The sequence below is a fragment of the Clupea harengus genome, chromosome 21 (genome assembly GCF_900700415.2).
Source record: "Clupea harengus chromosome 21, Ch_v2.0.2, whole genome shotgun sequence".
NCBI lineage: Eukaryota > Metazoa > Chordata > Actinopteri > Clupeiformes > Clupeidae > Clupea > Clupea harengus.
The window spans coordinates 3289639-3316480 of record NC_045172.1 but is presented as its reverse complement, the minus strand read 5'-3'; the positions used below and the strand labels follow the sequence as shown (position 1 = coordinate 3316480).

At 44.2% G+C, this 26842-nt stretch overlaps 2 protein-coding genes across 10 annotated transcripts in view; one reads left to right on the top strand and one right to left on the bottom strand.

Annotated features, from left to right (window-relative positions):
- Positions 1-17341, top strand: part of scml2 (Scm polycomb group protein like 2) — a 35969-nt gene extending 18628 nt beyond the window's left edge. For 6 of the 9 annotated variants that reach the window (XM_031558463.1, XM_031558460.1, XM_031558461.1 and 3 more), the window contains 8 exons: positions 5706-6001; positions 7023-7140; positions 7865-8068; positions 9649-9828; positions 10509-10619; positions 11587-11826; positions 12853-13016; positions 14660-17341. In XM_031558463.1, the coding sequence (XP_031414323.1) occupies positions 5706-6001; positions 7023-7140; positions 7865-8068; positions 9649-9828; positions 10509-10619; positions 11587-11826; positions 12853-13016; positions 14660-14785 (1439 nt within the window). In that variant the 3' untranslated portion in view covers positions 14786-17341. Of the gene's footprint in view, positions 1-5705; positions 6002-7022; positions 7141-7864; positions 8069-9648; positions 9829-10508; positions 10620-11586; positions 11827-12849; positions 13017-14659 lie in introns of all 9 variants that reach the window. The other 3 variants (XM_031558458.2, XM_031558459.2, XM_012819652.3) reach the window with 3 other exon arrangements.
- A 106-nt stretch (positions 17342-17447) lies between these two features.
- si:ch211-161f7.2 (retinoic acid-induced protein 2) lies at positions 17448-25506 on the bottom strand. Its single transcript, XM_012819653.3, has 2 exons — positions 24784-25506; positions 17448-19675 (listed from the first exon to the last, which is right to left on the bottom strand). The coding sequence occupies exon 2, from the start codon at positions 19552-19554 to the stop codon at positions 17977-17979; it is 1578 nt and encodes a 525-aa protein (XP_012675107.2). The 5' UTR covers positions 19555-19675; positions 24784-25506; the 3' UTR covers positions 17448-17976.
- Positions 25507-26842: the final 1336 nt, after the last annotated feature.

Below are 26842 nucleotides of genomic sequence, written 5' to 3'. Positions count from 1 at the left end.
CTCCCTCCCTCCCTCTTTCCCTCCCTCTGTGGCGTCCCCTCCCCCCTGCTCTGCCATGCTAATCAGTCCTTCCTCATTGCCTCCCTGCTCCGCCAGTGTGCACCAGCAGCGTGGGGGCTTTGTTATGGGCTGCTGCCTCTGACGCCGCCGACGCTCATTCCAGCTCCAGTTCTCCGGCGCACCGAAGGAAAGTCAGGAGCTCTTTACCGCAAAGCAGCTCTGGAAGAAGGGAAAAACAAATCAGCGGAAAAAAAAGAGGGAAAAGGTTGTGGAGGTTATCGGCTTTTTAGTTTCGCATGGTGGAAGCTCCTAGCAGCGGTAGCAGCACTGAAAGTTAAAGCTCAGGGGCTTTTTTCTCCCTCATTTATTCTGAACTGCCGGCAACCGGATAACATTGTGGTGAGTGTCCTTCTCTCCTATGCTCTCTCTCTCTTCTCTGTGTTTCAGTCTTAGCCACCGGGCTTTTGTTTGTGTCTTTTTTTCTTCTTCTTTTTTTTGTACTCCTGTTGGTGCTTCGGTGTTGTTGCTTCTCGTGTGGTTGGAGTGTTGGATGTCTTAATGGTGACACTGTCCAAAAAGGAGGGAACATACAGTCTGACACAATGGCAGAGCTTTCTTGGGTTCATATGATTTGTGGAAAGATTTCGATTTTTGGTGTTTAACAGCAGAATGCTTAGAAGGCTATATAGTTTAGGTTTTCTTTATATTGTTTATTTTATTTTATCAATGATTAGTGCAATTTAGTTTTTTGAATTACCATTACAGTTTAAAAAAACCTTCTTGGGTGTGTTATTGTAGAACTTAATTAAATAAGGCAGGATCAATAGTAAATGGCTTGAAATCCTTTCAGACTACTTCTTGTAGACCACATTTGATAGAAAATACAGGATTTTATTTTGTGTGTATGCCTGTTATCCTTGAAGATGGAACATTCATTTAAGTGCATTATTTACTTATTACATATTCAGATCTTGAAATGTATAAATGGAGCCTCCCAAACTCAATACAGCTGAAATGAGATTAAATGGCTGAAATCTAATTATTTGAAAAGGATTTCTGTCTGAGATGGTATCAGCAGGACTCCAGCAAAAGGATTTTTTTTTTTTTTACAATAGACTACAATGCTGGTTTTGACATCAGATACTCCAACAGATTGTATTGTTTAATTAAACTGCCTTGAGCAGTAGGCACCCTACATCCCTCCCTCAAGTCACCCCCCCCCCCTTGCACGTGAACCTAGCCTCTGTGCATGCTGGGCTGCCGGTCCACTCGCATGTGGTTCTGATTTTTGACCACAGAGCTCAGTGTTCAATCAGCACCAGACCCAGATCCCCAATGAGCCGGGCTGGTGCCAGTCCGTGGCCAAATGTAAATATTGAGGTAGAGAGGGGTAATTAGCGCTGCGGCCCCCATAGGAGCCCTTGCTGCCCCCCTCCCGACTCAGCCCCCCCCCCCCCCCCCCCCCCCCAACTAGCGGGTAGAGTTAACCCCCCCTCCAAACCCAGCCAACCCACAGGTCACTAGGTCAGGCCGAAAATGACGTACTGGCGATCGACTCCATATGCAGTGGAATAGTGAAGAGGGGGAATGAGATTTGATGGACAGGCATTTTCCCCCCTCTTTTTCTCCCTCTGTATTGTTCCGTAAGGCCATACGGATAATGATAATGAGAGGTCGTCATTTAAGAGAGGGAGCCTTTAAGTGGATGCATGTGTATCAAATGAGCTTTCCTCTTCAGTGAAACGGTGTTCTCTCTCTCTCTCGTTCTCTTTCTCCTCGTTCCTAATTAAGCACATTTGGGAGGAAAGCTTGTTCAGCCCGGGCGTCTATTCTTCGTCTCCCCCCCGCCCCCCCCCCTTGGGGGAACACTGCTGAGGCAGCTGTGGCCTCTCTCAAGCCTCCCAGACGCACTTAGGGGAAAGCCCTGGCTTTGACCGGGCCGGTCGCACGGGCCGCTCTGAAACGCGAGAAGTTTATCTGATCGCAGCCTGAGACACCAGAATGAGCTAATAAAGGCCCAGCCTGGCCACGGAGGGACCAGGAGGGCCCCTTTTGTGCGACACTCACAAAGCATCTCTATGTGCCACCTTACACTTGCCCTGACGGATGGGTCTGCACTTTTGAATCGCAGATATCTGATACTCCATTGCAGTCCATTGTGAGTGCAGCTGAATCAGAAAAACAAGGAGTAGAAGGGAACCTCACTCGGAAATACAGACACACACACACACACACACATGCAGGCTAACTCTCAAACAAGATACTGCAATTGTGTATCAGGCAGGGCCTGCAAATGTAGATGAATATTTTATTAGCATAGTCTTAACGCCTCAACTGAATTTTGATGAATTTATAATGAGCGAATAATTCAGTGCAATATTCATGTTGGGCTAGTTCTTAAATCAAAAAAAGCTGCATTACTTTTTTTTTACCCACATAGTGTTTTCCCTCTCTTTTCTCCCTCCTGAAAACCTTTATCGCATTCATACCATTCCTTGTTGTCATCAGCATTCTCAAGTTTAGTATTTGATATGGAGGTGGTGGCGGCGGCGGTGAGGGGGGGAGTATGCCATCTTAAAGAAGCGGCAAAACAAACAGTCTTTCCTAATCAGTCAGCAGCACAGCTGTGTTGCGTTTCCCTCGGACCAATGAAACGAGGGGGATGTTAACATAATAAGCCAGATGAATTCCAACAAATCCAGTGCCTGCAGCCCCGAAAGCGTGGTGCCAGAATTGAGTGCTGCGTCAGAGCGTGACCCGCGTCATCGGTGACTTGCTCTCAAATAACTCTCCGTGCAAAATTGCCAACATGTTGTCTTAACAAATCCAATCCCTTAAAAAGGTGTGGAAAAAATAAATAAATCAGAGTACAGAGAAAGAGAGAAAATATTATTGTCAGACTTTAAATGCACAAGCGACCCACTGCACACTGCAACACACGTGAATACATGGAGGCGACACTGGGGGTAGTGTGAGTGAAGATCAGAATGATGTGTGTTAGAGAAAGGGAAGAGAGGGCCAAGATGGGCAGGCACACAGAAAGAGACAAAGAGAAAGACATAGAGACAGAGAGAGAGAGAGAGCGAGGAAGGGAGTGTGGCAGTGGAGGTGAGGCATGGCGCCAGTGGCACTCCCGGTGAGGATTACCTGCAGGCCCTGGAGGGCTGACCTGTAACCGGACAGCTGCTGCCGCCGAGAGGCACTGGGGCACTGGAGAAGGGACAAGCATGGGGAGGCACTGGGGCACTGGAGAAGGGACAAGCATGGGGAGGCACTGGGGCACTGGAGAAGGGACAAGCATGGGGAGGCACTGGGGCACTGGAGAAGGGACAAGCATGGGGAGGTGGTGCACATGGGAACATCTCTCCTATTCATGCTTCGATTGAACAAAATGAACTGCCATCTAAAACCATCTCTGTGGTTTTTTCCTGAAGGTGTCTGGATCAGTGATGGCATTACCTTGAAAAAGATACAAAAATGGGGACAGGGAAAAGCTCTCGGAGCGTTTATACAGAGCGTCAGCCTGCCTGTTCTGTTATCTGCAGTTCAAACTGATGTGGGTCACCTATCTGGATCACTTTTTAGAAAACAATTGTGTGCATTTGTTCCTTGATCTTGATGTCTGAAACCATGATTTTTTATTTCACAAATTAATTTCGCTGTCATGTACCTCTGTTGCTCCTGTGTGAAGGCATCACCTCGACTTTTGCTGTTTGAACCCAACTTTCTTTTTTTTTGGTGTTTAAAGACACGGAAAACCGTGAAAACGAACCTCCCCCCGCTCCGAAAGCGAGGTAGACGCATGGAGGTGAAACGTGACACTCCTCCTATGCAGAGCGCCCGTAGAGGGAGGGAGAGATCTGAAAGGCTAGGCATGAGGTCTTTGAGCATTGTGATTTAAAGTAGCAGAGAGGGGGGGGGGGGGGGGGGAGGAACGAGTACAGCTAGGGCGCTTAGATCAAAGGTGTGTTGTGTTTTCTTTTTTTTTTTTACATGGGTTCTGCGTTTTGATCTCCCCGTGTCGAGAATGTGTCGACAGCCTCACCTGCACGGAATCCTTAATGCGCATTAGAGCAGAGACTGATTGGACTGTGTGCAAGCATGCTGCCGGCGCATGAGCTCGCATTCTGCGCGTCCATAATCCCCCATGTCATCTTGTGCTGTTCTCCGATGCTGACTGATTCAACTGTGATTTGTACGCTTGGTTATTCTGTCAGAAGTCTTAACAGGGACCCAAATCAAACTCTGAAGCTCCTTGCATTTGATTTAACTGCTGAATGAGATTCCCACTAGGGCCTGTTAGTTGTATATACATATAAAAAGCAGAGAAAAGACCTAAGAAGAACCTAAAAACAGAATGTTAGATTAAAAAAAGGCAAGTTCTTTCTTATTTCAGGCTGTATTGCGGCTTAAGTTGCCCAGACTAGCCTTGTTACATTTACAAATTCCTCTCCAATCTGCGATTAAATGAATGAAACTTTTGTTGTAAGAAAACAATAAGGCAAATAAGGTTACAATGTAAAAACAACACCCTGCTATCAGTGGGGTTGGTGCAGACGAAATACCTGCTCTGCAGAAAGAACTTGACTTGGGCAGAACATGTGCTGTAAATGTGTCTGCCTTAGCATGAAAGAGTCTGAAGTTTTCACACGCTGAAACGCACACACCCAACTGTAAGATAATTGCTGTGGTCTGTGAATAGCCTGAGTTGCTAAAAGTGAGTGCCAACCAATAAATAGTCGAGTCAAGGAAGTGGTGAAACCAGCAGTTTAATAGGTCACAGAGTATAGTCCTTTATCTCACACGGAATAATGTAATTGGTCAACAAGTCACCATAAAGTAGAATTGCTAGGTGGTAAGCATGTTGATGCAGGCATCACTGGGGATAGGAGTTCAAAAAGGGTATATGTCTGTATGGGCGTGAGCTGTGAACTTAAGAGTTCAAGAGATAAAGGTTTGAACACCTTCTTAAAGGGGAAGTCTGGTATTTTTTAACCTGGGACCTATTTTTCCATCTTTTTGGGTCAAAATTTTTACTTGGGACAAAACACTATTGAAATGGGTCCAGTATTGAGTTAGAACGCTATAACTGTCAACGTCAAACTATACAATGTACACCTATGGAGCAAGCATCTGTGTCAAAGTAACCTACTTAGAAAATTACTGTTTCTAAAAAAAGCGGTTTACAGATTCTTGCCCTTTTGGATTACATTGTATAGCCATTTTGGGGTTGATGGTAATAGTGTTCTAACTCATTACTGGACCGATTTGAATTCTTGAATCTTTAAACATTACCATGAAAATTGTATTTTGTTGTATGATATTTTTCATACAGAGAATGACGTTATTTCCACAGGAGTGGCATGATTCTATTTGTTTCTTGAAATAACTTGATGCTCTTGGTCAATAGAGTTCGAGACACATGGTAGAGAGTATTTTTTAGAAGTAAAAGTATTTTCTCTTTCCCTGACATAGAGAAATTACAGATGTGCTATACGAGTGATGTAAGCTTAATTACCTGTAAACTAATTATGCAAAATATGCATAACACATTCCTAAATAACACCATATTTTACTCAGTTTAGTTCTTTAACTGATATTTCAATCTCCTCCTCCTTAGATCTTCCGATTTTTAGGCTGTGTGAGCACCATCTTACATGTAGTTTTAAAATGTTTGTCCCTCTCCTCTCTCTTTTCTCTTGCAGTCACCAAGAATCTTATCCCTGCCCAGTTCCCATCCAAAGCTTCACGGCGGTCCCCCATGCAGTCTCCCTACCACCTGCCCCACCCGCTGCCCCCCCTGCCCGTCAGGAAGGGGGTGCGGGGCCGGCGGCCCAAGAGCCAGACCATCGCCATGCTGAAGGCAGCCGCAGAAGCAGCGGCGGCGGCAGCAGCTGCCGGGCACAATGGGCCAGGGGTCGACGGAGCCAACAAAACCAATCCCTCTGCCCAGCTCGCCCCCAGACCCCACAAGAAGAGAGGGCCCAAACCTGGCAGCAAGGTAACCGCAGCAGCATCTGCCAGGGACCAGCTTCTACTGAATGAATTGAATCACTGGCAAATTTCATTCAATGTGTGTCTAGGGATTTAGTCTCATTTATTTTTATGACAACATATAAACACATCTAGAAAGGTTCCTCTAAGTAGTTCTGTAAGATGTTTTTCCTCTGGTGATTTCTGTGAAATTGGCTTTGGAAAGTGGTTAGATTATGCCTGATTTCATTAATCTAGTGTATGCTTGAAAAAGTGTAATTATAAAACTATAACACTGGAAATGATTCCAGATTTCTCATATTTGGCACAAGGACCTCCTAAAATGCACTGTTCATTATCTAGAACTGATAGAAATGCAGGCACACCGTGTGTCGTAATATATAATATTCTCCAAAAGCAACGAGAGAGCATCGTTTTGAGGTGGAGCCTTCAAAATGGTTCAAAACAGTTACCCTTTGGGATATATTGAATAGTATATTGAGCTGTTAAGTACAAGATTGTATACTAGATTCAACAAATTTGCACACAGGGGCATCATTCTGCACCCAACCGCCTAAATCAACATGGCTTGCACAGTTCAGCGCAAAGTTCTTTTTCTTTTATTCATTTGGTGATATAGTCTTAATTTAGCAAAGAGAATAATTAATATGGGGCCATTTAAAGACTGACAATATGACATGGTGAAAGTCGGGTTGAGGTGTAATGTATCTTTGTATTCTTTGTTAGTTCTTGACTTCTTCATGATGGAAGAACGTTAAATGTGTTTCCAAGGGATGTCCTTATTTTCCATAAATAATTACTGAATGCAAAGTCAACATGTCGTGAATAATCAGTTTTTGCTTGCGCTCCGCCAAGCACTCATTTAGTTGGGTTAATGCCCCCCCCCCCCCCCCCCCCCCCTGGAACAGGAACAGACCTCCACATTCTCATTCTGAATCTCATGACCTAACCGCAAAGGGAAATAGAATAGAGTAGAGATAAACAAATGACAGTATGGATGTGCAGTCTTCTTTGTTTTGGTTCCCTAGAGGAAACCTCGACTGGTTCAATCTGTGGCCACCACAGGCCTGTCCAGCCTGACCTCGGAGCACAGACTGTCTGCCATGCAGACGACAAAGGATGGATCCAACAACCCCATCTCTACGGGTGAGTCTCTGTCTGCCCTCTCTCTCTCTCTCTCTCTCTCTCTCTCAACCCCCTCCCTTTCCCTTTCCTTCCTGCTGTCTGTCTCGCTTTCACATACAAACACGCACACGCGCACACACACACACACACACACACACACACACACACACACACACACACACACAAATACTCACCAGAAAACATGCTTGCTCGGCTGGCCATGTCCTATTGGAAACATGGGCAATGAATCACTAAATTGTATGCTAAATCTTCCTGTCGAGATGGCCCAGGCTGTAATATGGCTCTTAAACCGTGCTTAATGAAGCCTACCGGTACATTCGCTATGCACTCTCAGGAGATGGCCCGTCTGCAGACTGTGAACCCGGGGCGCGGCGTATTTTCGTGTATTATGTTGGCGCCTCCGCGGTACATCATGCTTGAATTTCCCACAGTGCTCTCTGCTCAAACCAAGGAACACGAGGACAGGAAATTGAAAAATGTACCGGGGCCACGCCAAGCCAACTCCAACCACAGTTGAAAATGAAAACGACCTCGCAGGAGATGAAAGATTATGAGGTGTTATCCTAGAGTCTGACTAATACTAGAATACACTGCGTGGGTTTGCCCTCTGCCACTACTCAGCTGTATCAGCATGAAATACACTGCACTGTAATCAAGGGGGTTCGGACGACCTGATTAATATGACAGCGGTGTAATCCAGTCCTTTCTTGTTGTTTCCCCCCAGTTTGTGTGTACGTGAACAAGCACGGTAACTGCGGGCCGCACCTGGACCGTAAGCTGGTGCTGCAGCTGCCGGACCACTTTGGGCCGGGGCCGGTCAACAAGGTCCTGCAGTACTCCGTCCAGGCCTGTGTGGACTGTGCCTACCAGCCCAAGCTGCTCTACTCCTTCCTGCAGTCCCAGTCTGACGGCGGGGAGATCATCAGAGGTATGGCTTCCCTGTTCGGTTTTTTCTGTGTTGATTGTGGGCGCACCATCTCTCTGATTGGTTCTTTCTGTGTTGATTGTGGGGCGCACCATCTCGCGATGCTTCTCTTATTTCTATTTTTTATCTTTCTCGTTTTGTCTCCTGGTCCCAACTGTTGTTTTAAACTCTGTTTGAGTGTGTTTAAGTCTACTTCTCTTTTCTTTTTCTTCTCTGTCTACGTGTCTCTTGTGGTGGATAAACTCCCATAACACACCCAGCAAAAGCTGAAGCGTTTATTACCAACTTGCAAGTGGGGACCCAGCTCTTAGACAGAGTGAAGCCCAGCTTTCACACTACTCAGTGCATACACGACTCATTGTTCAGTGGAAAGTTACTTTTGGGCGGCGAGGCCTGCTGGTATGAGACAGCGCCTGATTAGCAGAGTTACTCAAGGACATCTTGTTTTGTACAGCTCAATGAAAGACATCTCAACCCAGATAGGGAGGGGGAACAGGAGGCGAAGCATTGTCTCGCTGACCACTTCATCATATCAAAGCACTAAGAGTGCCAGTACACAAAGACAAACTAACAAAGTATAAAGTTTTGTCTGCACAATTCATTCTTTAAAAAGAAATCTCCATTCCATGTCACTAGCGCTTTCTTTTCTTCTTTTCTTCTCTTCTTCTCATTCCCCCTTTCATGTACCTCTGTCTCCTACGCTCTCCCCTACTCTGCTTCCTCCTGTCAGCTTCCATCACCTGCTTATGAGGATGGCCAGAGTGCAGTCATATGCGTACAGTTCCATCTGCTGTTACTCATTTAGACATCTCTGTTCTCAACAGAGAGAGCATGGCAGAAAAATCAATCTTAGGGTTCAAATGGAACAGGTTAGCTCTGCCACATGGTGCCAAGGGAGACTGTGTGAGAGTTTGGGTTAGTGTGTGTGTGTGTGAGTGTGTTTGTTTGTGTGTGTGTGTGTGTGTTTGTGTGTGTGTGTTTGTGCGTGCGTGCATGCGTGTGGGTGTGTGTGTGTGTGTGCATGCGTGTGCGTGTGGGTGTGTGTGTGTGTGCGTGTGTGTGTGTGTGTGTGTGTGTGTGTGTGTGTGCCCATCTCTGTGGGAAAGGGTGGGAAGAAGAGCTGTGCACACAGCTGATGTAATCTAGCGGAGCGTAATGGGAAATGGCATCTGTGCATAACCTGGTTTTGGGGCGTTTGATTGGGGGCCTCCCCAGGGGTCCTGCTGAGCCCTCTGGGCCATCTGCCACGCCCCCCCCCCCCCCCCCCCCCCAGACCCCCTAGAGCCCCAGCCACAGTATGAGCTTCACAATACAAATCTCCTCAACCGCCATCCCTATATGAAACAATATGCAGAAATATGCTTGTGGTGATGTTTATCTTTACAATATCTGCACCTTGGATAACTTTGTTCCCTTCGCTCTCCTCTCCTTGTGTGACTCCTTGTCCGTCTCTTTTACTCTTGCCTTTCTGTCTGTCCTTCTCTTCCCCTTTGTCCTTCCTTCTTTTTTCTTCCCTCTCTCTCTCTCCCTCCCTCCCTCTCTCTCTCTCCCTCCCTCCCTCCCTCCCTCTCTCCCTCCCTCAGTGCGCTCTGACGGGGGCACCAGCTACGTGAAGCTGCCGTCGGCCTCCAGCGCGTCCTTCGTGCTCCGCTTCCTGGAGACGCTGTGTCACCACCTGCAGTGTGACAACCTCTTCAGCAGCCAGCCCTTCAGTCCCTTCTCCTCCTCCTTAGCCACACACTCCGCCTACGACAGGAAGACAGGTGCGTGTACGTCTGTGTCTATGTGTGTGTGTGTATGTGTGTATATGTGAGTGTGTGTGTATATGTGTGTTTGAGTGTGTGTGTCTATGTGTGTTTGTGTGTGTGTGTGTGTGTGTGTGTGTGTGTGTGTGTGTGTGTTCGCGCAGGGTGCACGTATGGTGTGTCTCAGTTCCTTGTGCCAAGTGTGTAGGCTTAAGCAGTTGGCACGCCTGAGACTTAAGCTGAAGGGATGCTGATATGTGCATTAAGCCAAGAGGCATCATCTGCACTGTTTCAGCGCTCTTCTGAAAAATTCAACTCTGATTCAAATGACATGTTTGGTAAATGTATGCACTACATTAGGTTTCTTTCCAAGCTCCACCATTATTTCAATGAGCCACATGCATTGGTCTTTGATGTAAAACGACATACTAGTATTTGACGGTTCATAGATCACGCTAAGTCTCGGGCGCAGCCTAACATCATTGAATATGATGCCAAGAAGTTTGATCTCTTTGTGTTGTTGATTATGAGACGTTCATATACTTTTGTCTTTACATGCTGGCTTTTGGACACAATCCAGTATGTCTCTCCAGTGTTTTATCTTACATACTTCTCACAGAGCATTAATACAAAGCAGCGTTTGCACTGCGGTGAATTGTGAGCAGTAACTAATGCCAGTTCCCTTTGCCCCTCCACAGTCAAAGAGGAGTCCACGGAGGCTTTATCGCTAGCCAGGGGCCTCCGGCGCTTCACCAGCGATTCGGCTTCGTACTCAGACCCCCTGCCCCCGAAACTCCAGCCCTCAGAAGGTACCTCATCCGCTGTGGTTACTTCTGTGTAAATGATGTTTGCTTGGGGGGGGATTCGCCATTTAAAATTAATTTTGTTCATCACAACAGGCTTTCTTTTGATCTACCTCACCATGTGTTATTGTATGCGCCTTGATCTTGACTGACTGAACCCTTGATCCAGTAGAGTCAAGTGTTTCATAATGAAGTCATGAGGTGTGTCAGGGCAGGTAGAAACAGTGTTGTGGTTGCACCACTGCGCTTGTCTTCCCTCCCGTACGGACGGCTCAGGGCCTGTGTACAGTGATTGACTGGCCAGAGCACTTCAGTTAATTGCCAGCGTCAGACACTTCCGGATGGTCATGCTTAGTGGCTTGACAGCACTACCGGCTTTTCCATTGACGTGCCTCTTCAGGCCAGATGATTGAAAACTCTGGCTAATGCAGCCGTCAGCCCGGTTAAATCATCTGTGTCGTTCATTAATTAAGCATTAAAAACATTGTGTAACAATTGATCACCTGCCATTAAGTCCGGCTTTAAAACTGAATTGCAGGGCTGTAGCTATGCGGTTTCCTTGTGATTGGCTGATGTAGTACGGAGAGAAGAAAAAGGGAACAAAATAAATATATATATATATATATATATAACATGCTACATACATATGAATGAAATTGAATGATAATGTGTTTTTGCTGAGGGTCCCCTTGAGTAGTTATTGAATGGTTAGAATTGGTCTCAATAAAACAGATTGCGGTGCAGTTTTATCAACTGCCATATAGTCAGTAGTAGACTAAGGCTGTTGTGAAGCAATACCCAGCTCAATTGTTGGTGCATACAAATGTAGGCCGTGTCTGCATGTATGCTGCTTAAGAATGTGGACCTCTCTGCACCCATCCTCATATTTATGAGTGTGTATATCTGTGTCTGTGGGTGTGTGCCTCGTGCACGTTTGTCTTCTCCTGTTCATCGTCCTCATCCTTCTGTCTAGCAGAGACGCTCGCCAACGTTGAGAACGGCGCCCCTTCAGAGCACCAGTCCCCCGAGTACTCCATGGACACGACCTCCAACGGCATGTCCCCCCGTCCGCAGACGCTGCGCAACTCGTCCGAGTACCGGCCTCCGTCCGGGGGGGGCCCCTTGTACTCGTCTGGCACCCCGCCACTCCTGCACCGCCTCTCCTCCAACACCCCGGCCACCCGCCTGCACAGACAAGTGGAAGGTAGGCAGTGTAAGAGATCTTACTGGACCGTCTTGCTCGTCAGCCATGTCTGCCTACTGGACTGGGCTGGTTAGTTTAGTTTGTCTGATCTAGTAAGTGTAGATGAGTTCTATATGTATGTGTATATATGTATGTGTACGTGCATACGTGTGTGTGTGTGTGTGTGTGTGTGTGTGTGTGTGTGTGTGTGCACGTGTGTGTGCGCGCATATGCCTGCTGGACTTGATTCTGGCTGCTTAGTTTAGTTTGTATGATATTCTCTTGAGCATGTAGATATGCTTTATTTGATTTTGTGTGTGTGTGTGTGTGTGCGTGTGTGTGTGTGTGTGGCTTTATTTGATAGTTGGATTTCTGTGTCAGTTTGTGTGTTAATGATTGTCAGGTTGAGACTGTGTGGGTGTTGACACACCTTACAACCATCTGCTGGATGATTGGATGACGGTGTTTGAAGTTTAAGACTCGTGGAAATCGTGTTAGCAGCAGTCTTAATTTGGAGAGACCCCTTTGTCTGGTTTTAAAGACAGGCCCCAGAAATACCCCTCTCACAGAATACACGATTGACAGGTACGAGGAAGGCCAAATTGCAATCACGGATTATTTTAGCAATTTCAATGGTCCATTATCCATCACAGAATAAGAGCAGGCGTCTTAATACAGCCCTTGATGATCTCAGCGAGGGGGCGGGTGGTGGCGGATCAGAAGTGGGATTGTTCTGCTTGATCTGGAGTGGCATCCGTCTCATTCTCTGGAAATGTGTCAACATTCTTGGCTTTGTACATGGCTGCCCTCTGGTGGAGATACTTGCACATAAAATGCACCATAGCTGATCTATTAAAAGACGTGTGTAGATTTTACCCTCTCATTTTACAGATACAATTAAGTCAGCCGACTTAACCTGAACCTCTTCATTTTTTTTAAATATTTTCTCTCTGTCTTTATCTCTTTTCTCTTTCTCTCTCTTCTCTCTGTCTCTCTCTCTTCTCTTTATCTTCTCTCTCTCTCTCTCTCTCTCTCTCTCGGGGTCTCCTGTAGCAGCCAGCTCCACCACGGGCCCTGAGCACCAGAAGGTGGAGCAAGACCCAGCCAGCAGGCCCCCCAGTGGGAGCCCCTCCTCCTGGAGCATAGAGGAGGTGATGCAGTTTGTGCGAGACGCCGACCCCCAGGCCCTGGGCCCCCACGCCGAACTCTTCAGAAAACACGTGAGTGACTCGCCCAGCGCTGGATCATGATGGTACCATTGTCACCTCTCCCTTGTTTTAGAGAGATGGCGCCGTTTCTCGTATAGTGAATCATCTAAGCTGCATTTAATACATGTGATGTCGTCCATGATTAGCTATGGAATGATTCTCATTGTCTGAATCGTTCAGAGTCGGTGTGAACAAAGGGAATGGAAATGTTAAAAGACATCAGATATGAACATCACAGAGAACCGTAGACATAATTACATTAGACATAATTACAGCAGCCCTTCCACCTTGAAAGTGCTGTTTTAGGGGTGCGTGTCAGATGAGGTGCACGTGTAGAAGAGTGGACAAACGTACTCCCTCTTCATTCTTGCATGCTGTGAACCCCTTGTAGTTCATATGGAACTTGGCGTCTGAAATAAAGATTTATATATTATATATATACTCCAGTCATCCACCATTCCACCACGGCACAAAAGTGAGCACCACGGTAAAGTTTCAGATGGGCTCATATGGGCTTGAGTGCCCACGAGCACCCAGTTGAGTTGGGTCAGTTCAGATCTCTCTCCCTCTCATTCCCTGCCCTGTCAATAGGGTAAAGGGATGGGGATCACCTTTAAAGCATGGGCCCTGTAAGGGACTCTTTAGGTGTGTTAATGACGAGATCAGGGAGTGTTGGTCTGCTCCAGCTCTCCTCTCCTCTGACCCCCCCAACCCCCCACCTCCATTCCCCTTATTTACGTCTGTGTCTGAGGCAGGAAGCCTCCCGTCTCCAGCCCCGCTGGCCGCTCTCTCTGTCTCTGTTTACGCTTCACCTGCCAGCCCCCCTGCCTGCCTGAGGAACATCAGCCTCGTGCCGAGAGAGAGAAAGATGGAGGGAGAGAAAGAGAGAGGGAGAGGGAGAGAAAGGAGGAGATGCACTGATGTGCTTCCCTGACCCTCTGTCAGTTTCTTATCTTATCATGGATGAACGAGTGTAAAATGTATACCACTCGTCTTACCAATGTGGCTTAGTGGCCCTGAACAGCCAGCTTTCCAGAATGGAGCTGAGGATAAAATATTTGATTTCTGTTTCAAGGCCTTGTATGGCTCTTGTGTATACAGTCCTAGGCAGTCCTGCATCTCAGTCTAGATTTTAGCAATAGCTCATTCAAATGCAAAATGGGAAACTACAAAAAAGTAGTAAAAAAATCTAGCAGATTCATTTTACTTAAAATTGTACTACGTTTTAAACTTACAAACTTTCTTAATGAACACTGTTAGGGATTTGGATCACAAGAGGCCCTCACAATGTGTTGTCGTCATTTTTACATTTTTATTGTACATTGTGCTCCTAAAGAAGAATGGTCTGAATGTTCAGCTAATTTTAACATTGAATTGTAGTGGGTTTTAAAAGCTATTGATTGTGTTACTGCAGCAGCCCCGGAGGACCAGAAGCTCATTTAAAACACTGATAATTAAATAATTTAAGATTGACAGTTGACTGATATGCTGAGATAATTGGCTTTGACAAAGTACACTGTTACAAAACTACCCCCCCCCCCCCCCAGTACTGTCTAGGGGTACTCAGAGTGTTAATGAGGAGGAGTATTCTCCTGGGTCTGGGAGGAGGTGTGGAGCTGTGGTCTCTGACGGCAGCGTTGTGTTTGTCCCCCCAGGAGATCGACGGCAAGGCCCTGCTGCTGCTGCGCAGTGACATGATCATGAAGTACATGGGCCTCAAACTGGGCCCCGCCCTCAAGCTGTGTCATCACATCGAGAAACTCAAGCAGAGCAAGCCCTAGCAGAATCCAGTGGACACACACACACATACACACACACACTAGCACACACATATACATGCCAACATGGGGCCCCTAATTTCTTTGACGGGCAACTGGCAACAAGTAAAGCAACGAGCAAAGTCCGCCGTGCATGAACTTCAGCTATTTAATGACTTGGACAAATCATTTGGCTAATTTACTACCATGATCCTAAGCGTAAACATGGACGGGTCAGCACAGTGCTACCACACGCCACACGACAGCTTTAGTTCTCGCACGACGGACTTTGCTCGTTATGTTTCTCGTTGCCCGTCAAAGGAAATTAGGGCCCATGGTCAGAGCAAATGTGCTGTGGATGAAATATTGACACCCAAGAAGCTCCTTACTTACCAGCTTGTACTTTAGGACTTGACTTCATGACCTTGGTCAGACATCTTTTCCAATGCTCACACAAGGACTAGTTTCACTTCGGTCGACAGCAGAGACCACGTTACCTCATCACCACTCAAGCACACGAATGCAGGGGACTGTTGACATATGCGTAAGAGGAGGAAGCTGAAGCCCAAAGGATACTCTGATATTCTGAAGTGTTTATGCATTCGACCTTCGGCTGTCTGGACATGGAGGAACACTGTTTATATCATCTCGTTTGTTTGATTTGTACAAATTATTAGATTTCCGACCTTTTGTTGAAAAAAAAATCTATTGTGTAAGCTGTACCCTGATTCACAGGGTACTCAATTAGACGGTGGAGAAAATTTGTATCACAAAGAAGCAGAATTCTGAGCAATTGCTTCCCCAAAGTGGTTTTCGTTTGCTGTAGTCCAGCATGCATTTGAGCGTATGGAATATCTGGTGGTGCGTTCTGGGCTTCATTGCATGTCTAAAAGATCCAATGGAGTCCAAGGGGAGATGTTTGTATGTTTCTAGTGTGTTTTTGTAATGCTAAGCTTTCTGCTGCTGTTTGGACAATTACTGGAAGCATCTATTCAAGATCAATGCAAAACCATAGGTTGTAAAATAATATATGTGTAAAAAAAAAGTGAAGAATCTCTTTGAATATATAAACCAAAACAAAACATACTTTGTGTTTTTTTTTTTTTAAGACTGAACAAATATTAACCTGAAAGATTCTGACTCAAGTTAAAGTAAAACAATAAGGATAAAAAAAAAAAACATTGTTTACCTGTATGTTGTTTTTTGGTCTTATATCATTGGCTTTGAACACAGGTTCAGCTCGTTCAAACCTCCATTATGCTTATCAGAATGTGAACAGAAATGCTCTGAAAAGCAGGGCATAGATCACTGTTGCCATCACCAGCCTTTCCTGGTAGTGCTTCCATGTCAGAGGTCAGTTTGGTGGGGCACGTCAGGCTGGGTCTACGCAGAAGGTAGCTACTGTTACATTGTAAATGCTGTTATTTATTTGATCAAATGTACAACTCAGGATGTTCATGTTCTGTATGGTTGTCATCAGTCAGGCACTTGTCAAATAATTTTGCTAATTCCTACAAGTAATGTTAAGTCCAGTATCTCTTTACAGACGCTGTTCAAGAGATGTGGAAATGCTGCTCTCAGTAGATGCTTATTGCTGGCCCACCATATCACCATCGATTTGCGGATCATCTAGATCTTTTCAGAGATCTGATTTCATTATGTCTTGACACAATGCATATGCAACTGTAGATAACACACCGTGCACATGAGCAGACTTTTCCAGAGAAGCTCAGAGTGAAGTGATATGAAGGGGTGGCAGGTCACCACTGTGGACCATGCCTTCAAACACTTATTTGCTTATTTGCAGGACCATGCCATGGTCAGGGTGTGTAGTCTGTAGCACAATTACCAACATGCCACTGTTCTGACAGTTTGCCATTTTTAAATTGCATGTTTGTAAGACTATTTGTCATATAAACCTTGTAGGTATTGCTAGGGGCATGACTGCGGCCACTGGGGAAGATGAAGTGTTTGAGCCTTGGGAATCAAGTGCCCCCTAATTATGGTGCTAAAGACCAGACCTAGGTATATATCAGTGTGCTTTTGTGGACAAACCATCAATACCGGCAGCTAGTTCAATTAGACTACCTTCCAACCGTGTACCATGGATTCATTTGACTGCCTGTCATAACAATAATGAACATGTTTGTGAGCATTATTTATTCATTTTATTCTTTTATATAATTGTGGCTTTTTTTATACTTATTTGTTGAACCCTTTGTTGTCAATCATCTATCAAATTGATAAGAATGTTCATTTTTAATTATCAGATTTATACCATTATGTAATGTATTTAATGTTGAAGATTTCTTATTGGAAGGATTTCTTTCTTTATTGCATCATTTTTGTATACAACTGTTTAGTTTGAAAACGGATTCTTGTTGAAAGTGGTGACTTTATTTTGATACTCAGGTTTTGCTAATTCAGATTATTTGATACTTTTTATACAACTGCACTCATGAAAGGTGTAGAGTGCAAGTTGATTCTCCAAATCATCACACACATTACACACAATGTCTGCTCATTTTATGAAAATACATGTTCATTTCCTCACCTATTTTTATAAAATTGTCAATGAAAGTACATTGTACTGTTGTCTTTTACAAATACTAAATGTTCTAAACTTCCTGGTAGTAATGACTACCACTCAAGGGAAGAAGTTAAGTAACAAAATGTATTCCTCAAATTCTGAAACCTAAGACTCTTTATTTGGCAAGATAAAAAAGAACTAATATAGCTTACACTTCATTTATTTACAACAAAGGATAAATGCTTTTTTAATTAAAAATGGAGCAGGTTAAAGAAGTACCACATATTAGCTTATTTATTGCAAAAGGCTTGGTTAAATAATGGCATTATGAAATGTTTTCTGGTGGTGAAGAAGAGAAGAAACACTGGTGTAGTCTTTACGAGCAGCATGGATGTCAGGCTCTTCAGAAACCACATATTAATAAAATATGATGACTTGAGTTAGGTCAGATAAACTGTCATGATACATGGTACAGCGAAGTAGTTCCATTACTCATTTTTGTCTTTGTTGGATAGACTAAATACTGTGCATGCCAAGCAGCCATATTGATTATTTTAAATCATCTGGAATGTAAGGTGCTTGGATGTTGTCCCTAGAGTTCATATTGTAAATATTTCCTCGTCCACCAAAGCCAGCAGCAAAGGACTCGTCCAAGTTTTCATTAGTTCCACACGCACCGCAGCATCTACTCTCCATGGAAAAAAGGAGCAAAGCGCTGCTTCTTGATAGGGAGAATATGGATCTCCTGTGAGCTGACCTTCTTCAGTTTCACTGTCCTGTTTCGGGGAATGCTTCTCCTAGGGTCTGTAAGGTGACCTGTTTCGCTTTGAGCCTTGAGGACTGGGTTGCAATGCTGCCGGACCAAAGCACCCTGCTGTGTGTCCTGCTTGGAAGGGAAGGTATTGGACGACATTCCAGCAAGATCTTTCCGCTTTCCACAGAAGATGGTCGGAACACTATCCTTGACGGCCACAATGACCTTTGCTGTCTGCGAGGTGCTGACGACATCATAGTTTCTCGCACTGTACTTGGATTCATGGCTGCGGTGGCCGTCCACCAGCCATTTGCGGTGCCTGCTGAACTCCAGCGAGGTCAGGCCATTCAAAAGTTTAGAGTCCAGAGTCTGGCCGCGCTCTAGAGGCTTAAAGACCTCCAAAGACCTTTGCACATCCTTCATCGGCTGCTTGACATCTGGATGCTTAACCTGAAACAGTGGCTTGTGGACGTGGTTTGCCACTGACAGATCAAGAGGAGAGTCTTGAGGAATCAAAACCTCTTGCTTCATTTGACTTGGCCCAGGCATCATAGACAGGTCCAGCACACTTCCCTCTGAGTCTGCTGTGTGTGAAGGACAGACAGGACTGAACAACCCATCACAAGTCTGTGTGCCTACAGCTGCAGTACTGGCTGGTTTCTGCACTTTAGCTTTAGGCTCTATGGGAATTGGGATAGGTATGGGAATGGGTACAGGTACAGGGAGAGGAACAATGATAGGAAAGGGAACCAGCAGAGTGGCAGGGGGCACTAGAGGTGCCAGCGGGGAAGAGTATGGGAAGGGCAGAGGCACTGATGGCGGAGTTGGTAAAAAGCTTGGGGGAAAGGCCTGTGCTGGGTTTGGTCCGGCCATATGGCAAGAAAATTGTGTGAAACTGTTGTGAGAGGTGAACTGGTCCTGTGAAACGGCAGCAAAGCCAGGAGTTGGAACGAAAGAGGCTGGCTCTGCCACCTTCTGCTCCATGGCAGAGGGCTGACAGAAGGTGACAGAAGGGTTCTGGCACAGGGCGCTGCTCTGCAGTGGTGCTGCGGAACAGAGAGGGCCTTGTGGGAGACACTGGGAGTTGAAATGTTGGAAGAGCTGCTGCTCTAACATCAGCGGCAGGGACCCTGGGCCATGGCTGGACAGGAGGAGTGGCGTGGCTCCCGTTGGACTGACCTGCGCTGGAGTTCCTGTGTGCATCTGGAAGTGCACAGGCAGAAGCACAGTGCTCTCCCCAAGGCACATTGGCAAAACAGCCCTTTGCATTTTCAGGGTTATCGTTCCAGAAGGGTCTATGTTGGCACTTTGGGCTGGACACATTGGGACTGAAGTGATTGGAAACCAAGCCTTCTCTGGTTGTAAGCTTGAAGGGTTGCTTTTCATTTCCACACTGCTGCACTGGGATCTTTCACTTGTCTGGGTCTTGATCCCGTCTTCTCCTCCCCCCGCAACGTCAACACTCCTGGACTGAGGAGCCGTTATGCTTTCAGTGTTTGAGTCGTCCATCTTGGCTCTTGCAGTGGCTTAGAGAGTTCTCTTAGAGGTGGCTGGCTGATAAAGGCGTCACAAAACACTACTTTTTGCCTGGATCTTCTGTGCAATCCATTAGTAAAGGGATTTGCAGGTCCTGAAATAAAGACAGAGTTGTCAGACATATGTCAACTATCAAATATTCACGAATGTTAAGAACTATGACAGAAGCAGGGCAGAAAACAGTTTTAAGGCTCCAACTTATAGAAGAAAAGAGTTGCTTTGCAATGGGTTCAGCAGAAAGAGTTGAGGGGCTGTGTGCTCCAACAACACTTCAGTATCACCCTGAGATCAGCACTGCTTTGGTTTAATGAAAACGTCTGACCCGGGGACAGACGCAAAGCTCACTTAGTGCACATATAATGAACAATAAATCCCATGTCTTGAAAGAATTACAAAATAGTCTCACAGCAGGACAATAACAAACATTGTATGATGGTCAGCCTATGATCTTACTCTTTTTGGCAATATGTTATTACACATAATTGCATTCCCCAAAACATCTTCAATATCACTATGAATATTTTTATGAAGTAATATACATGTGTTGTCTTCAAAAATACCAGAGCATCACATGACACCTAAACCTTCCATGCTGAACCAATTCGACTTGAGGTTTCAGTTCATGATGTTCCCACTTTTGCATTGTTCTGGATTGTTTTGCATTGACATCTTTGTGAATCCACCCAGTCTGTCACAGCATCGGGTGATAGTTAGTGTGGAAGCGCAGCTGTAAGCTCGTGCCCACGGGAAAGATTCCAGCATTTGGAGCTCTGGAGCCCTGCAGGTCTGCTAATGTGGAAAGCTGGGAAACTATAAAGATGGAACTGCTTGAGCGAAACGTTGCTGTTTCCCTCTGATTGCTGGTGCATTGAGTGAGATCCAGGACTGGAAAAGTTTCTCCCTCTCTCTCTGCCACTGAGTGAGTGTGTATGTGTGTGTGTGTGTGTGTGTGTGTGTGTGTGTGTGTGTGTGTGTTTCAAAGAAAGCCTCGCTTTCCTCTTCCACAACTTGAACCTAGAGTTGAGGAGGTTAAGCTGAGGGTAACATGCCATATGCAGCAGTTTAGTGGGAAGCTTTCCATTTGAAAAGACTTGTGGAGCGTGTGGTTGATTATTGTGGAAGCCAACCCTTCCATCAGTGCACACAAATACACACAAATACACACAAATACACACACACACACACACACACACACACACACACACACACACACACACACACACACACACACACAGGAAAACATAATGCCCAGAAATAATTTGAAATAGTTTCTGCCAGAATGCTGCTGTGCTCAAACCAAATGACAGCAATGTTTTCCTGTGCGTGTTTGCCTGTAATAAAATAAAATGATGTGAATTATTTACGTGATTGCTTTTGCATTTGCCCTCCAAGGAATATCGTGTGTGCTTTCGGTGGAGAGGAAAATGTTTCCTGGCGGCATGTTGGTCTGTGACTGGCTGAGTGCTCTTCACCAAACATAATATTTTGAATACTTTGGTGTCGGTAGGACTAAAATGGTCAGCTGTTAAACCAAGCACTTCTCAACGTTATGGCTGTCGAATGTGCTGTTTTAAGAGGGCCATATTTTATGGACTTGACTTCAATTTTTTCGTGCCCCTTCAGGCCAGTGGGATGATGTAATAAATGATCAAATATAAATTTAAGAATGCTAAACTCCCTGGAAAACACACATGTGACTTTAATGCTACTAGTCCTGTGAATTCCTCTTTATTGGTCTGAAATCTATTAAAAAGCTTGCCAAGAACTTCGAAATAAATCTTCTATAAAACAGCTTTATAAATCGTAATCCAGAATTGGAAAAGCTACAAGGCCGGTCGCTGACTTCAGAGGTGATTTATTTTAGCTGGATTCCTACTCTGGAGAGAGAAAACTCTGTAAAGCACAGATTTCTCCAATTCAACTTTTCCAAACACACCCAATACCTGACCCAAAATGGTTTATGAAACTACTGTTATGCTTCCATGCACAATAGGACAATATGGGAAATCCCTCGGTTCTAGTCTAACTTCATGGCAAATACCGTGCAAACATCACAGGAGACATGGGTTGCCTCTCCGCAACACTGGCCAAACAGAGTTTCAAACGCTTGTGTTTGGGGAAGACCCATGCGGAGGACGAACAGTAACCAGAGGTTAGTGGTTCCAGATGAAGGGAGGCGAATACTCCCCCCTAAGGGTCAGCCGGCCTGTCCACCCTGTCTCAGCTGAACTCCAGCTGCCTGATGTAGCACAGATGCTAACATGGCTATAAATTGCAAGCTACCCAGATGGCCCCACGGACCTGCTGACCTACAATTGTTTATAAAGCCACAACAAATCCATTTAATTGCAGGAGACAGGCTTCACAAAATATTTTGGGTAAAAGTGAAACACAAAAATGTTCAGGTCTCGAGCAATTTCTTCCTGCCTACTTCAATAGTAATTTATGGTAACCCAAAAAAACAGAATGACCAAACTTTAAACTTGACATTCAGTGAGTAGCCAGCTCAGAACTAAAACAAGAAGGGAGAGCTGTAGAGACTTTCTTTGAGTTCCTTCATTGCAAGCCGTTGTCATGGCAACACTGTACTTAAACGTGCAGCACTCTCCGAGCAACAAAAGCAGCCATTTTAGACACACATACAGAAAAAATCAGAAAAACAGGATGACTTCTCTGGATTTGATGGTTAGAGGTTAGAAGTTAGAAGACTAATTGTCTTAGGGTTGAGCAAAGACCGAACATTTGTCATGATTACTATAATTGCCTACATCAAATTACTGTTTCTATGTGCCAGAAATCAATTTAGCATCAGCACAGGTAATCAAAGCACAGGTATTTATGCACCGTGTGAAGGTAGAGTGAAAAGACATAGTCTTCAAACACTGCTCTGTGTTAAACATGAACAGAATGTGTATACCTGTTATTCCAAATTTAACATAATTTGACCTGAAACAAAAAAAAACATATGTTATGAGATTCAGCTCCATGCTGTAATAGCTTTCCTGTGAAAGCCCCCTAAATGAGGAAATGCAAATAAGATGGAGTACATGCATGCAGATTAGAGAGGGCACCACAAAGGGTCATCTTAGTCTTATATTTTTCTTTCATTCACCCAATACAATTATAATCCCCCCCCAAACACACAAGCACACACACACACGCACAACCATGTATAGGTTCCCCCAATGTTTCCCGTGGCATCAGCATGCACAAGTTAATTACACTCCCACCTCAAACAAAAGCTTCAAAAACGAAACAGGCCATATAGGAAAACCTATCAAATTAAACTAACTTTAATTAAATAAGATATGGCACATTGTGTGTCCTGTAAGTCAAAACAGTCTCATGGACATACTTCCAGCAGCACTATTGACAGTAGTTGGTAAACTTGTTGTAAAACATTTCATAATGCATCACTGACAGACTAGAATTTTTAATTATGATAAATATATAGTCAGAAAAACAGAACTAATGCCACAGTTAGGAGGCGCAATAGGCCGGAGTGAGATCAGCTGGGGTGGTATAGAGTGAGAGGGGACATGAGGAAGCATGACCTCCCTATCATAATGACTCCCACATTGCAGCCGTCCCTTTCTCGCCGCCGGCGTGTGCTCCACCCTCCTTTCTCATTCCAAGAAAACATGCAGAGGGGAAAGCAAGACGGAAAACAGAGCCCTTTGACTATCTGTTGCGCACGCCGTTCGCAAGCACAAGCTATCTGTTTAACAGATTCTTATGCACTTACACTACTTTGTTAACTGCGCTAACAATGTCAATGCAAATGAAAATGTGAGTTGTCTTTATTGGTAAAGCGGAGGTGTTCAAACATATAGGGTACATTAAGTTTAATAAAGGAACCCAAAATAAAAAAGGCTATACAGTATTACACAGAATGCTACTTTAATGTGAGAACAGTTTGGACACCATTTCGAGAAAAATATCAACGGAAGAGTTGGGCCTGGTTAACCCAATAAATAGCCTACATGGCGTCAGTTTTTTATAGCCTAGTCCTTATAACCGCAGACTCCCGATTGCACTTGCACTAAATATTATTGATTTATTTATTGTTATCTGGGACTATTATTATTGTTGTTGTTGTTGTTTACAGATAATTACACTGGGGTATAGTGAGTGTTAAAAGCTGATGTAATGCACAAAAACAGAATAATGTAACTCACACAAGAGGTAAACGTAGGCTACCAATGAAGAAACTACTGTAGCCCACAGTTATGCCAGGCTACGATGAAATTTACAGGGGAGACCGGGTACAATTATAACAAGGGGCAGTTGCACCTTGCTTCATTTCTCAGCTCAACTCCACCGTATGTGAGGAAACTCACAGACAACATGTGATGGCACAAGCATGCTATGTTCAAATTCTCATCTTGTCTCAATCTCTGTCAAAAGTTATAAACAAATGTCGTTTTGTGGGGTACATTTGTAAAAACTTTTGACTGTACAATTGATGCATTTTGACAGGAACACAAGAAACAAGTGGTTTTGATCAATGATGATTATTAGCTACATAAGTTACAATGTGTAATATTGCAATTATCTTATCAAACATTAGAAGAGGTCGTCTGGGGACAAATATAACACGAATGACATACAATCTGTTGCAACAAGGGTAGCTAGCAAGTGAAATAGGCTAGCCACTTTCGCGAAAATGTGACACCCTTAGTTTTGTAAGCGACTATCTCATTGGCATTTTGACCAAGCACTGAAAAGACTACGATTTACGGGAAACTCCTTATCCACTACTATTTTGGACAATAATGCATACTAATGCATGGCTGTTGCCTCAAATTTGACTTTACTCCTTCAGACCGGGGCAGTTATAACAAATATATCACTGCATTTAGCTTACAGTTAGAGAAAAAGTAAGGCACGTGTGCTTGAATTACTGAAGTTAACATAGACGAGAGATATATGTTACATGTGTTGAAATGTTTTACCACAAAACAACATACAGCATAAAACAAAACGTGTTACAGCTGAACCCGGTCTCTCCTATGCTACGTCGCACCATATTATAACTGCAAAAACATTTGAGTTTGACATAAAGATTTTAAAAGGTTTTGCATGGTTTGATATTCAGCCCACATTAGATAAATGAAAGAGGTCTAGAGTAGCCGATAAGACAAACTGACGTTATATAGGCTAGCCACATAAAAACAAGTGACATATCCTACTTTATCTTACCCTGTTTTGTTTGAATGCCCGGCACAGTCATACGCAGTCTTCAATAAATCTTCATTTATGGCGAACAACTCTATTTTCTAAGTGCTATAGTCCATAGCAGTTAGATTATAATTTGCTGTATTGGGCAATGTGAAGCTTTCCCAACAGAAATGGACTGGGCTGTTTAATTGGCTCCGGCAGATAAACCATACCCATTTACCGCAGAAAACTTCAAGCTCATCATTCTCTGTAAGACACGGGGTCCAATGACAGCATCGTTGTGTTCGCGTTCCTCCTACTTTCCGTTACCACGACTGGGTTGCGTGCGTGAGAGGGTAGAACATCTAAATGATTACGTGACTCGACTCTAAAATCTTCAATTACTGATTGTTTGTTGTTTACTTTGTCACGTATCACGTTTTCACATACTACATACATAACTATTAACGCGCCTCAATTTCAAACCACATGCACAACCAATCGTTAGTCTATACCGTCAGGTCAGTGCCTTTTGTTAAAGTCGTTGTCAAGAAATGTGCTTGAATTGATGGACACTAGAGACTGTCGATTGCCTGTCTCTTGATAGTATGTGTCTCACAGCATATCTGTCTTTGTTCTCAGCTAATCCTACAAAAGTTGCCCCTAACACTCCCAACATGGTGGCAGTATGACAGTGACGGACCAAAGAATTTTGACCCTCCTGTCAAACGCAATTGAAAACGCCTTCTGTTCAGTCTGCTGTTCAGATCTCAACTCTGATGGAGTTAAACACTGGTGCCTCTGTCATTGATGTCTTAATCAAGCAAACTGACAGACGAACAAAGAGGCACGGACCAAGTCAAAGTTCTCTGTCCCCGAACTCGCCCTTAGCAATAGAGAGGAATGCGTCTGAACAGACAGTCCTCCCTGCTATGAAGATCCTCTGATACCAGCCTCTGAATGCAGTATTGTTTCGATGAAGATCCAAAAGGCAGACGGTGCACCATGTTGACCCCCGAAAACCCAGCATGAAAGGTGGGAGACCAGCACTAGACTATTGAGTTTTAACACCAACGAAAGTCCAACCAACCAAATCACAACATAAACCCCCCTCCAAATATTATTGAGCTGAAGCTCAGTCAAAGACAAATTCATTCTTAATTTAATTTTTTTGTTGATAATGGTCTTGTGCTCCAGGGACTTAGAATGTCATGCTATTAAGAAGCTTGGCCTGTTACTTTTAAAAGTTGAAAGGCTGAAAATATCAGGTTTCAGGTTCATCAGGTTTTTGAAAGTATATGAAACAAAATTGAAATTCAGCATTTTTTTGACATTATTAACATAATCCTATTACTTAATTTCTTAATCCTAATCAGAGTAAGTGTAATGATGAATGATTTCGTGCTACAAATTCAGTTGTCAAGATCACCAAGGACAATACAGTTGGGTTTCAATGACAGTTTCCTTTATGCATATGCTATGAATTTGTATTTGATCTCTGCATTCACATGAAATATTAATTAAGTATGTTCCCTGTCTTGTGATAATCCTTTGTTCATTCTCTCCCAATAAGAGTCAACAACAGAAAAGTATTGTGCATTTCTGTACCTGTGGTCTTCACATATATTCAGTGCCCCTCAAGTTCTTTGAAGGTCTCTTTCAAGATGAACATTTTATACCGAGGACAAAACGGGTTCTTCCACAGGGCGATGGCAGGGGTATCTATTTTCCCTCTCAGCCCCACACTGCCATCTACTGAGTAAATTGGGGTCTAACAACTTAAATGTCTACTCACATCCTTGCCCAGTAGTAATGAATTCTACAGGAGCCATGATCAGGTCAACAGTCAGATTATTGTTCAACGCAATCACATTTATTGGCCTTTTTCTATGCACAGTTACTAAGCAGCCAGTTGACCTGGCAAATGGTTCAGATTTACAATGAGATTTCCACAATGTGTACTAAAAAATAAATACAAGAACGAAAGTGTAGCACAAGCTCAAAAATATACAAAGGCTTGGAATAATGTAAACTTTTGAAAACTTGTCTCAACTCTTCTTTTCTTATTATTTTTCTTTTTAATCATTTCAATATTTTTTCA

Bases quoted from the DNA above. Each gene is read 5' to 3' on its own strand.
- si:ch211-161f7.2 (XM_012819653.3), bottom strand. From the start codon at position 19,554: ATGGACGACTCAAACACTGAAAGCATAACGGCTCCTCAGTCCAGGAGT.